Raw genomic sequence first — 13,132 nt, 5'->3', positions numbered from 1 at the left:
CCCCCCAACCCCACGGGCGCCCGTGGGAGATTAACGTAGCGTTGATAGATCTAACCCATTTTCTAGCCAAAACTCATCTTTTCAGCTTTTAATTTCAACACAAATCAAATTTGCATATCTAATAACACAAAACCCCTTAAGAAATTTAAGCAAAACAATCAAGAATCAAAACATTATATGGATTGTTCAAAATCGAAACCCTAAACATTCAAATCTCAAAATCTCCCTCAAATCTCAATACTCCTAAGAATAAATTAATTTAAACAAGAAGTGAGATGATGTACTATCCTTATTTATCATTTTCGGTTGCAGAAAACACGAAAAATTGATGAAAAAGACTGAAATCGGTTGCGCCCACGGGAGATCTGAATTTTTCTCTGAATTTAAACAATAAATCAGTGGGAAATGTGAGGTTCATATATAAGGATAGTTTAGTTATTTCCCAAATTGAGGGTATTTTTGTTAATCCTTAGAGTTTTAAACAATTTCACTTAACACCATTTAATTTCAGATGTTTGTTATAGTTTCCCATTTATATATATTGGATCACTCTCAGTTTTGCCTTTGGAGCAAGCCCAAATGCATATAATTACACTTCCATTCCAAACCCCCAATGGGTTAACAACATAATAAGTACAGTTTTGAATACCCAACATCGAGTACACACAACATTGTTCTATCTTATGTTCTGACTAATATTTTGTTTGCAGTGGATTAGAATTACCAGTGAAGATCATGCACGAAATATGCACATGAGAAACAGTTTCAATATGAGATTAGGTTTACCCCATAAGCCTTCCACCTTACTTTTGTTCTTTAATAATGTATAGATGACAGTCTTTTGTTCTTTTTGAAGAGACAAATTGATATAATTAGATAATGTAAATACTAATTCATGAAAAATCTCGAAATTGTTTCATACTAATTACAAGTGTACATAATTTTATTGTTTGATTAATTATTTTTATATCCCCTTCTTACTTTTTTATTTCTCTCTTATCGGTTCTCACTTTAATCTCCCTTTTTCACCTGTATCACTCTCTTTCTTTCTCTTCATCTTTTGATATACATTTTGTCGCCATTGTAAATTATTTGGGCTCCCGTTGGTCGACTTGACCTGGCATGGTGTTATGCACAAGTTTTTAAAAAATTTATTAATTATTTTTTAAAAATTTATTATTATACAGAAAATCCAAATAATTTACATAAAAAATCCGAAAGCATTCATTAATGTTATTAAAATTTAAAAAGTAATAATAATTTTATATAGAGATCCTCATAATAGTGTGACAAAGAGAGTCTCTTTGTCAATCTGTGCGACAAAAAGATCTCTGCCTCTTTATCGTATCACTTTTTTTCGTCGGCTCAAGTGAAGATGGAGGTCGAAGAGAACACTGAAAATGATACCGAAAGTAGAGGTTCAAGAGTGGGGGTGAAAATACTGTTTTTGAAAGTTTTGAGGGGTAGTTGTAGTTTAAAAAATGAAAACCTTAAGTTTGGGGGAAAAATGTTACGTTTCAAAGTTTGAGAACTTTAAGTAAAAGTGAAATTATTAGTTGTTAAAACCTAAGAGAGAAAATAATGAATTTTATATATTTGTAATATTAATAATAAAATAACGATTTTACTCTTACTCCAGTAGAAAATTTTAATAGTAGTTGGGTTATGGGTAAATATTTGAATTTTTCAATTATCATAGGCGTATTTTTAAAATTAAACTAAACTTGGATGAGAAATAGTCCTTTGCCTTAAATAATTTGCTAAATTTAATTACAATTTGAGAGGAGCATACGGATTTGGGGTGTGAGTGATACTTTTTTAAAGTGTTGCCATAAAAAAAAAGTTGTACAAAAATGAGGTGATAACTAATTTTTGGTTATCATTTTAAAGATAGATTCGAATCGAGTTAAATTTAAGTTTAAACTAATTTAAATTTGACTCGGTTTAAGAGAAATTGAATTGTTCTTAAACCAACTCAAGTTCAACTCGCTCGAAGAGAATCGAGTTTAAGCTTATTATAATATTGAAATAAATTGAGTTTAAACTTAATTTGATACTATAACAAAAAAAAAAAAAAAAACTAAAACAATATCGTTTTGAAATGTATTAATTAAAATAATATCATTGTAATTTATAAAAAATATTTTTTTTATACTTATAAGTTTAACAAATTAAACATCTCTCGAAATCTAGCTCAATAATGGTAAACCCTTACAAGTCGTTTGGTTCTAGAATTTAAAGATTACTTTGAGAATTTATCTTTTATTATCTTGATAGTTTATCTTTTATTAATTTGTTTGGTTTGTTAGTAATAAAAAAATATATTAATTTTCTATTACTAATGCTAATGCAACAAGTAATATAGGTAATACTATAATTACCATTTTCACTGTAGATATTAAAAGATTAGCAAGATAATTTTGATTTTATTATAATTATATTATTATTTATTAATTTTTTGAGAAAAAATAAATTTATTTTTAATAATATAATAAATAATAAAAAAATATTTAAAAATATTTATATTAAAAGATATTTAAGTAAAATAATTTATTAATATTATTTTATTATTTTTAATCAAACACAATAATTATTTATACTTATTAAATTTTATTAAAATAATAATTATTTATATCTAATAATCTTTAAATAATATATCTTTAAAATTATTTTTTTATTTTGATAATAAAATATTACTCAAACTAATCCATCTTTACTGTCAGTATCATTGCAGCAGACTCATTCATTTACTCTAGAGTTCGAATAAACTTGATCCGGAGTCAACCTTATCCTTTTATTTCGCTTCCCATTCTTATTTCGTTTATATATATATATATATATAAAAACCGCGTAATCAATCTCAGTACATCCACCGGCAAAGCTACTATAAATCTGATTTTCCCCTTTGAACTCTTCTGTTACACTCTCAGATCTCAGTATTTCCACTCCAGCTAGTTAACGGTCAGATCTCGAAACCCAATGGCGGTGGCCATCAGAGGAGGCCGAGGAGCAGGAGGCGGTGGACTTGGTATGGGCTTACGTGGCTTTTTCTCTTACCGGATCTTTGTCTCCGCCATGTTCTCTCTTCTTTTCCTTGCTACTCTCTCCGTCATTCTCACCACTCATCCCTCCACTTCTCATCACGACCCTGTGAGTTCTCTTCACTTTCTCTTTCATTGCCCTTTCTATTTACTATTTCTAATTTGGATAATAATTTCGTGAAATTTCTGAATAGGCGCTTCCGAGTGTTGGTAATGCATATGTTCAACGAACCTTTTTAGCATTGAAATCTGATCCACTTAAGACGAGGTTAGATTTGATTCATAAACAAGCCAATGATCATATTGCTTTAGTTAATGCATATGCGGCGTATGCCCGGAAGTTAAAGTTGGATATTTCTAGGCAATTGAAGATGTTTGATGATTTGGCTCGGAACTTTTCCGATCTTTCTCTCAAACCCACTTACAAAGCTTCTCTTTTTGAGCCTGAGGGTGCTGTTGATGAGGATGTGTTGAGGCAATTTGAGAAGGAAGTCAAGGATAAGGTCAAATTTGCTAGATTATTGATTGGTGAAGCTAAAGAGAGTTATGATAATCAGTTGAAGATTCAGAAGTTGAAAGATACCATTTTTGCTGTTAACGAATTGCTGGTTAAGGCGAAGAAAAATGGGGCTTTGGCTAGTTTTATTTCTGCTAAATCAGTGCCAAAGAGTTTGCATTGTTTGGCAATGAGACTTGTGGAGGAGAGGATTTCGCATCCAGAGAAATATCAGGATGAGGAGCCTAGTCCAGAGTTTGAGGACCCCACTTTATATCATTATGCTATATTTTCTGATAATGTGATTGCTGTGTCAGTGGTGGTGAGGTCTGTGGTGAAGAATGCGCGAGAACCATGGAGGCATGTTTTTCATGTGGTTACTGATAGAATGAATGTTGCAGCTATGAAAGTTTGGTTCAAGATGAGGCCTGTTGAAGGCGGTGCACATGTTGAGGTGAAAGCAGTTGAGGATTATGCCTTCTTGAATTCTTCTTATGTGCCTGTGTTAAGGCAGCTTGAGTCACTTAAAAAGCAGAAAATTTATGCTGAGAATGGGGTGGAAAATGCGACAAAAGATGTGAATAACATGAAATCTAGGAATCCCAAGTACTTGTCAATGTTGAATCATCTTAGGTTTTATTTACCAGAAATGTATCCAAAACTACATAAGATTTTGTTTTTGGATGATGATGTGGTAGTTCAGAGGGACTTGACTGGGTTGTGGAACATTGATTTGGATGGCAAGGTGAATGGAGCTGTGGAGACCTGCTTTGGTTCATTTCGCCGTTATTCTCAATATTTGAATTTTTCACATCCCCTGATCAAGGAGAGGTTTAATCCCAAGGCTTGTGCTTGGGCATATGGGATGAATATTTTTGATCTAGACGCTTGGAGGCGTGAGAAATGCACAGAGCAATACCATTACTGGCAGAACTTGGTAAGTATACCTCTACTTTTAACTGAAGTACAGATTTTTTTAAATGGTTGAGATTATTACAGAGCACACAGCATTTTTTCCAGAAAAAATAAAGTTCTTATTCTTCTTTTGCTTTTGAATAGCCTAATAAAATTCATTCACACTGTGACTCTAATAATCAATTAATTTAAATATCCATGATTTTTTGTGTTATCATCAGAATGAAGATCGTACTCTGTGGAAATTGGCTACCCTTCCGCCAGGCCTCATCACTTTCTACTCATCAACCAAGTCATTGGACAAATCCTGGCATGTGCTTGGACTTGGGTACAATCCAAGTGTTAGCATGGATGATATCAACAAAGCTGCTGTTATTCATTACAGTGGAAACATGAAACCTTGGCTTGATATTGCTCTGAATCAGTATAAGAATCTCTGGACTAAATATGTGGATAATGATATGGAGTTTGTTCAGGTGTGCAATTTTGGCTTCTAAGTGAGCACTCCTAGGGTTCTTATTGATCAGGTAGCACACCAATAGAGCTATTGTGATTGTTTATAGTTGGTTTCCCATATCCTTACAAATTTTTCTTCTCATTTATTTGTTGTAACCTTCTGATCAAAGCTTAGTGGTGGTGTTGTGTTTCTTCCACAAGTAGAAACGATTTTGATCGTTCTTAATTTATGTTTGTTAGTTATAATATTGCCCAGCATAAATTGTAACAAATCAAACTGAATTATATAAAAGCAGATTTTTTTTTTTTTGCTTTTAAAATTAGTTTCTTGGCAAAACAATTTTATATTGTTTGACATGTAGATTAGAAAATTTTGACATGCATATGCGCCTAATTGGGCAATTTTATATTCTTCTGACGTTATATCATTACAAAATCTTGATATGTACATATCTTAATGACTCCATTATCTCAAGCTAGATGTATAAAATTGCCTCTAAAGATATTCCCATAGCATATTAGAGTTCTTGTGTACTGCTGTATAGTTGTGTGATCATCATTACATAGCTGCCACTAGTTTAATTTGTCGGATGGAATGCTGGGCATTGTTTGATGTGTTAAGCAATTATAACCATGAACTCCATGTCTTGGAGCCATAAGTTCCTCAACTAAATTTATGGATTTTTTTGCTTCATATCAGTGGTTTAATTTGTGGTGTTATCTGATAGAGTAAGTCTGTAGTGGGATATGTGTAAGTGTACTTTTCAAGTTAGGTTCATATGCATGTTGTTTGGTAGCGTAATCTGCCATGGCTAGACAGGCATACATGTTTGTTCCACTGAAAATGTTTGTTGACTGGGATGTAGCTGGTAAGGGAAGGAGGTTGAGCTCATCTGATTGTTGATTATGTGCTTGTGTGCATTCTGCATATATTGGTTTGTGTCATGTCGTGTGCATACTTGCAGCCAGATTTTCCGTCAATGCCTTGTATATCTGGTTAGAGCTTTTGGTAACTCACAGCTTAGTAACTGCCTAATTGTTCTTCCTATGAAAATCCTCCCAAACATAATGAACTGGGTTTGAAAGGCATATTATAAGCTTCAAATAAGGCTATGCAACAACTGGTTTATATCTATTGGTCATCAATCTGCAGCAGTTTATGTTCAGCTGGTTATGATTGATGCATTGTCAAAATGCCATATTACAGAGAAATTTTCTATCCCAGATTCTCTTTACCCATTTATTTTGTGGTAGTAATGGCATGTTCTTTAGTTTGGTCACTGAGTTTCTTCCAAGTTCCAACCAACCCTACTTGTAGGATGGATTCCGAAATCTGAAACTTCGATTATTTCAAGATTACACAGGCAATATGTCTAGGGAGATGGAACAGTTGTTTGAACTTTGTTCAAAGATGAAGAAGCCATGAATCTGAATCTAAGCCAGAAAATGGAACTTCTACTATTCTAAAGAAGTCTGTTTCGCATTTTACAACGTATTAGACATTAGGTAGCAAAAGATTTTGAAGAAATGGAAGAGGAAAATGGCAGAGGGAATTGGTGGCTCACCTAACCATTGAAAGTCTTCTTTCATCTACTCCGAAGTTAATGTAATTGGTATAAAGATAAATATTAATAAACTAACTTTCAAACAAATTAATCAAAGATTTTTTTTTTTCACTATAAAAATATAATTATAATTAAATTATTAATAAGGTCTAGTATAAAAAATCTCAAAGGTCCATTATTGTGTCTCCCACCTTAAAAAATAATATAATATGTAAATTACAAATCTAACTATATAAAATATAAATATAATTAATAAAGAAAAAAACAGATATCTCAAATATCAACCTATAATTCCAACTTCACATAAAAACGAAAAATTAAAAATAAAAAATAGGGATATTTAAATTTTTGCCATAAAAAATGAAAGTTAATACAAAAATATAACACATTTGGAAGCTTAAATATTTATACCACAATAGCTATTGAGTTTCAAAAATAGCCTTTCATTATTGTTAGAAGCATGACTCTTTCACATTGTGCCGACTGTTCATCTATGAACTAACTTTTATAACCCTTAATTTAAAAATCAAATCACATAAAACTCAAACATGAATTGTTGAGAGTAGATGAATTATTTTTTCCAGTTAATGGTATGATTCATGGATTATTGATAATGAATGTGTTGTTTTATTAGAGTTAGGGTTTGAAAATAAAAATCAGGCTGGATTTATCGATTCTGATTTGGTTTAGAGTTTAAAAATAAAAATAAGTCAAGAACAGGGTGCTATTATCAATATTAATAATAAATTTTATATAAATATTAAATATTAAAATAAAAAAACAGGTAGAGAAAAATGAGGGTCAAATGATTTGGCCACATCAACATGTTGTCGGAGAACCAGACGACGTGGCAAGAAGAAAACATTGTTGAAGAAGCCAAATTTGACCTGCCACAGAGAGGTTCTTCTGTGTCTTGTCTTTGTAAGATCATCTTGAGTTGAAAAGAGTTGGTATTTTTTTTATTTATTACGGTAAGTCCCAATTTCGACTCTTCTTCTTTTTCTTGTTTTTCACATTGTCATTTCAATTCATCTGTCATTATTGTATATATTTACACTCTGTCCTCTCCAAATCCCAGATCTTACTTTCATCAAATTTCTCTTTTGTTTTCCTTAAACAAGTTCCGAGTTTCAGGTTTGGAATTTTCAACTCTTTTTATGTTGTTCTTCTACGTTAATAAGCCGATGTAGATCTATTTTTTTTTTCTATTATTTCTGGGTTAGAAGAAAGAAATATTGTTTTTCGGTTATCTTTTGAAGTTGCCGATCTGAATTAGCTCTTTGTTTATTTTGAAACTTCACTTGTTTTTTTTTTTTTTTTCTTATCTTGCTGGTGAATCTGGTTTGCAGTATGTTTTCAGCATCAATTTTGTTTGGCACTTGTATCTAGATCCTTATTTCTTATGATATCTAGATCGTTATTTCTTATGAATCATTATTTCATGTAATTCCATTAATTAAATAATATTTTTCCTGATTATGATCGTCTAACTGTAATATCATCTGGAGATCCTTTTGCACCTTTCTGAATTATCTCTGTTTGTGTTTAGAAGTTTGATTATTCCTTTCATGAATCGGTAGGTCTTATATATTAAGGAAGAGAATTTGATCCTCTCTGAAGTATAATCGTTTTGTCATTTTTTTGATCTAAATACCAAACTAATATTCTTTATTCTTTATATAGTTTCACCATTTGACAATTTCTGAGGAAAAATTTGCACTATTATTTTGCTGTCAAATCTTGTATATATTTTCCTCTACACAATCCACTACAAATCTGGGAATTTAGTCTTGGTATCTATCATTTAAAAGACGGTATCTTTTCATAACATCATCATTTAATAATAATAGTAAACTTTTATTGCACACAAAGATATAGGAATTCGATCAAATTTTTCTCCAAGGATCTGGGTTTTTTTTTTCCTTTTTCTTGTGTTTATGTACCAATTTTTTGGAACTTCTCTCATTGGTAATGTCAAATGTTGAACAGGGGAAGATATGGCTGAGACCAAACTTACAAGAATAGGCCTTGCTGGTCTGGCAGTCATGGGCCAAAATCTGGCCCTCAACATTGCTGAGAAAGGCTTTCCCATTTCTGTTTATAATCGAACTACCTCCAAAGTTGATGAGACTGTTGAACGAGCTAAAAAGGAGGGAGATCTTCCTGTATATGGTTTCCATGATCCAGAAGCTTTTGTTAATTCAATTCAAAAACCACGGGTAATTATCATGCTTGTTAAAGCTGGGGCACCTGTCGACCAGACCATAAAGACTCTGTCAGCATACATGGAGAAAGGTGATTGCATTATTGATGGTGGTAATGAATGGTATGAGAACACTGAGAGAAGACAGAAAGCCATGGCTGAATTGGGTTTGCTTTACCTTGGAATGGGAGTTTCAGGTGGTGAAGAGGGTGCAAGAAATGGTCCTTCTTTGATGCCTGGAGGGTCTTTTGAGGCTTACAAGCACATTGAAGACATTCTTCTCAAGGTTGCAGCTCAGGTTCCCGACAGTGGCCCTTGTGTGACTTTCATCGGCAAAGGTGGATCTGGTAATTTTGTCAAGATGGTTCATAATGGAATTGAATATGGTGATATGCAACTGATTGCTGAGGCTTATGACGTGCTGAAATCCATTGGAAAGTTGTCAAATGAGGAATTGCAAGGTGTTTTCTCTGAATGGAACAAAGGCGAGCTTCTTAGCTTCTTGATTGAAATTACCGCTGATATTTTTGGAATAAAGGATGACAAGGGAGATGGATACTTGGTTGACAAGGTTTTGGACAAGACCGGTATGAAAGGTACTGGCAAGTGGACTGTACAGCAAGCTGCTGATTTATCTGTTGCAGCTCCAACAATTGCTGCTTCTTTGGATGGAAGGTTTCTTAGTGGGTTAAAGGAGGAAAGAGTTGAAGCTGCCAAAGTCTTCAAGTCAGGTGGCTTTGGTGATATTCTTGCTGACCAAGCTGTGGACAAGAAGAAATTGATTGATGATGTGAGGCAGGCTCTTTATGCATCTAAGATATGCAGTTATGCACAGGGGATGAATCTTATCCGTGCAAAGAGTATTGAAAAGGGATGGGACTTGAAGTTGGGAGAACTAGCTAGGATATGGAAGGGTGGTTGCATTATTCGAGCTGTGTTCCTTGACAGAATCAAGAAGGCATATGATAGGAACGCTGATCTAGCAAACCTTCTTGTGGACCCAGAGTTTGCAAAAGAAATCATTGATCGGCAGTCTGCCTGGAGAAGAGTTGTATGCCTTGCTATTAACTCTGGCGTTAGCACCCCGGGTATGTCTGCCAGTCTTGCGTATTTTGACACATACAGAAGGGAGCGATTGCCTGCAAATTTGGTCCAAGCTCAACGAGACTATTTTGGTGCTCATACGTATGAGAGGACCGATGTTGAGGGTTCCTTCCATACAGAGTGGTTCAAGATTGCCAAAAACTTGAAAAAATAAATCTTCTCCTGATAATTTCTGCTTAATCAAAACTCTTTTCAGTAATAATAATTTCTGCCCCAGCTTATAACTGGGCAGAGCTTGCATCACCACTGTTTGGTGAAATTATATCTTTGCATGATTGGTCAAATTTCTTTGAAAATACTTCTCTTTTTTTTTTTTTTTTTTTTTGTGGTTGTATTTTGGCAGATTTGATATTTTTGCCATGTCTTCACATTCAGATTAATCTTTAGTTTATGTCTTTAGACAAAGTGTTTTAAAGCCTGGACCGACTGATATGACTTAGAACTAGTGACAAATCTGGTCAAGGTCACGGCTAAACCCATTTTGGCCATCGGACAGGATTGATCTCTGCTACCATTCAACTTCTCGAAGTTGTTTGTATTTCACATTTGTAGTGTGAATGGAATTTACTATGTAATTGTTGCCTCGTTTTGAAAGAATAATGTTGTGTGCATTTATAATAAGTATCGATGATTATGTGTTATCATATGATTGAGTGTTACTTTTATCTTTAATTTAAAATTATGCACATTATTGTTGATATCCAAGTTAGTACTCATTATAAATACACATACATTTATTAAATTTGAAGTACTTTGATCAGATTACCAACAAAAATGTTCATTGTTTTCCCATTTTACTTGATGCTGCATTGGGTTTTAACATCCCATCATGGTGACAAGAGCCTAAATTGCAAATCACTCACACTCATGCCCTTCAAAGTAAAATACTTTTCCTCTTCTACTAGTATCATTCCTATGTTTTGAAACTTGATATATATATATATATATATATATATATATATATATATGTACACACATACATATACATACATGCATATACATATATATTTATATATATGTGTGTGTGTGTGTGTGTGTGTGTGTGTGTGTGTATATGTATGTATGTATGTATGTATGTATGTATTTATTCGAACAACTTTTAGTCATATTGGCAGTACCATAATTTCATTTTCCGGGTGGCCCCTTTGTATCTTCTTTACCAAATAGTGAACAGTAATCTCAAATCTAGATACACATTTGGTACATGGTTAGGAAGCTACTAAGAGCTGCAGAAATCAGTAAGGTTACCATGATTTTATTTATAGCTTTGACGACAATGAAGAACACCTTTTTTGACTTGCTACAGTTCCTTTTAACCTTATGGGGGCTTTAATGAAAGAACAGTTACAAGAGATTAGCATGAGGAAGATAAATCAATGAAGTTATGATATCCCTTTTTTTTATTTCTGTTGTTATCTGTCTTCCATAACACGCCCAAATTTATTTTTCTCTCATTTCCTTTTTGTTTTTAGCATGAGCAGAATATTCTGTCTATGATCTTTATTATTGAATTGAATGTGTTCATACAGCCCATATTTTGAGGAGCCTAGCTGTTGCTCTTACAGCCCATCTTTGCACGAAAGAAGAGGTTCTACATGCAGCCAATGGTGGGTATGGTTATGCACATTATATGTTTGTTTTCATTTGTCTTTCTATCTTCATCTTTCTTCTTTCCAGCAGAATACATTCTGTTGATTCCATGCTGACAAACACATGTACATCCATTCATTCATGCACATAATTTCATACATCATCATCATCATCCACATCTTCTTCCTCAACCCCATTCCACCTACAAGAGAATTCGCCACTTGTTTGTCTCTCAATGCTCATCATTCTTTCCAGCGCATCAAGCACTGCTGGTTGATAACTTACCACACACCAATACACATGGCCACACATGCACACAATTGTATTCTTATGATTAAGACCTTTGTGAGATTAATCCTAGATCTAGAGGTTTTCTTTATTATTCTTAACATCATTTTGATGTAAAAATTGAATTACAGGATGTGAGATTAATCCAAGGTATGATTTGACTGATCATATGGGCATAAAGGAAAATAGAGCACTTATGAAATATTCCTGTGTGAAATACATACAGAAAGATGTTAAAATTCAATATGAAATTTATATATTCTTCCATTCTGTAAAAAGAGATATATGATAAACTACATTTACTTGCCTCATCTCTACACTCAGAATTTTAGATGGTTGCACAAATTGAATTCCGCACTATTTGTAGTGTTTCTTCTGAGCATCATTTCTATGTTTATATTTAGTACTGGTTTCACCACTCTTTTTCTCATTGTCTTTCTTGAATGAGAAGAACTTTCTAAATTGATCAACCTTACCTGGTTTAGAAGTACTTGGTATATTGCTGTGAGTACTTTCAGCATTTACACTTTTTTGTTGATGACTTGGACCAGAAGAAGCATCTGAAGCCATTGAATCATCACTCTCTTCCTTGTTATCTTCTCGATCATCAATATTGGTATATTTCTTACTATAATTGTCGTCATCTTCTTCATCATCATTATTGCAGTCAACATCATCTTCTTGCACGGGAGAGTCGATGTACATTGTCCACCCGGATTCACTGCTGCTACACCCTTCTGAGCTGAAATGGTACTTGGAAGAATCCATTTCTTGAGCTAGAAGAAACAGATTGTTGATGAAGAATAGAGAAGTGTACCCTTATCTCGGACGGATAAAGATCATTGAAGAGCAGAAAGAGAGAGCATCTTTCTGCTTGGAAAGAAGGAGGAAAGAGGTAGGTAGGACTAAATATGAAATGACAAAACAAAGTTAAACTGCATAAAACCCCTATTTATGGATGACCAGGTCCCCAGGATCAACTTTATTTTGCATTCTTTGCATTTCTCTATTGACAATTAATTTACTGATTAAAAAAATGACCCTGGAAAAAGACAGCTTATTGTATCTAACAAGCATTTTTCTTTACCTAAAGTAAATGAATATCTGAAAATGATCCCTTGATTTTTGCCAGATCTTTGCTTGCAGATAAACAGGTGAACCCATTTCACAAAAGAAGATCCAGCTCTGACCCGTATTTCATTTCATGCCTGTAACTCTCTTGTCTTCACCCCAGTCACTTTTGGGCACAAATTGAAAAAGTGCACATAATAAGCCAAGTGGGAGTTGGTGTTCCAGGTCAGGATGTTCAAGTGAGCCAGCCAAAGATCTTTATACTTTTTCCTTTCGTTATTTGTTGTCTTCTTTTTCACCCAAGAAAGTTTGCTGCTGTCTTCTTGTCACTGGGATTAATAAGAACTGAAATTTTGATCTTCATTCTAGTTTTAGTCTGAACAAATGTATTTTATTTTGATTC

At 33.4% G+C, this 13,132-nt stretch overlaps 2 protein-coding genes across 3 annotated transcripts; both read left to right on the top strand.

The window, feature by feature from the left end:
* Window positions 1-2,763: 2,763 nt before the first annotated feature.
* On the top strand, window positions 2,764-5,215 carry LOC123197215 (probable galacturonosyltransferase 9). Its single transcript, XM_044611399.1, has 3 exons — window positions 2,764-3,150; window positions 3,236-4,474; window positions 4,674-5,215. Exons 1-3 carry the CDS (start codon window positions 2,980-2,982, stop codon window positions 4,947-4,949), a joined length of 1,686 nt encoding a protein of 561 aa, XP_044467334.1. The 5' UTR covers window positions 2,764-2,979; the 3' UTR covers window positions 4,950-5,215.
* Window positions 5,216-7,419: 2,204 nt separating this feature from the next.
* On the top strand, window positions 7,420-10,048 carry LOC123198119 (6-phosphogluconate dehydrogenase, decarboxylating 2). 2 transcript variants are annotated; one of them, XM_044612734.1, is made up of 2 exons: window positions 7,420-7,444; window positions 8,463-10,048. In XM_044612734.1, exon 2 carries the CDS (start codon window positions 8,471-8,473, stop codon window positions 9,932-9,934), a length of 1,464 nt encoding a protein of 487 aa, XP_044468669.1. In that variant the 5' UTR covers window positions 7,420-7,444; window positions 8,463-8,470; the 3' UTR covers window positions 9,935-10,048. The 2 variants fall into 2 exon arrangements, with proteins under 2 accessions (XP_044468669.1, XP_044468668.1); XM_044612733.1 differs by lacking the exon at window positions 7,420-7,444 and adding an exon at window positions 7,455-7,607.
* The last annotated feature ends 3,084 nt before the right edge of the window (window positions 10,049-13,132 follow it).

Source organism: Mangifera indica, chromosome 15, assembly GCF_011075055.1.
Source record: "Mangifera indica cultivar Alphonso chromosome 15, CATAS_Mindica_2.1, whole genome shotgun sequence".
Classification (NCBI taxonomy): Eukaryota; Viridiplantae; Streptophyta; class Magnoliopsida; order Sapindales; family Anacardiaceae; genus Mangifera; species Mangifera indica.
Note: the sequence above shows the minus strand (reverse complement) of the source record. Positions and strands in the feature narration are given on the sequence as shown.

What these genes read in the sequence shown, in the direction of transcription:
- LOC123197215 (XM_044611399.1), top strand. Translation starts at nt 2,980, where the DNA reads ATGGCGGTGGCCATCAGAGGAGGCCGAGGAGCAGGAGGCGGTGGACTT. An exon ending in CCACTTCTCATCACGACCCT is followed by an intron (nt 3,151 to 3,235) that starts GTGAGTTCTCTT and finishes ATTTCTGAATAG; the next exon opens with GCGCTTCCGAGTGTTGGTAA. An exon ending in ACCATTACTGGCAGAACTTG is followed by an intron (nt 4,475 to 4,673) that starts GTAAGTATACCT and finishes TGTTATCATCAG; the next exon opens with AATGAAGATCGTACTCTGTG.
- LOC123198119 (XM_044612734.1), top strand. Translation starts at nt 8,471, where the DNA reads ATGGCTGAGACCAAACTTACAAGAATAGGCCTTGCTGGTCTGGCAGTC.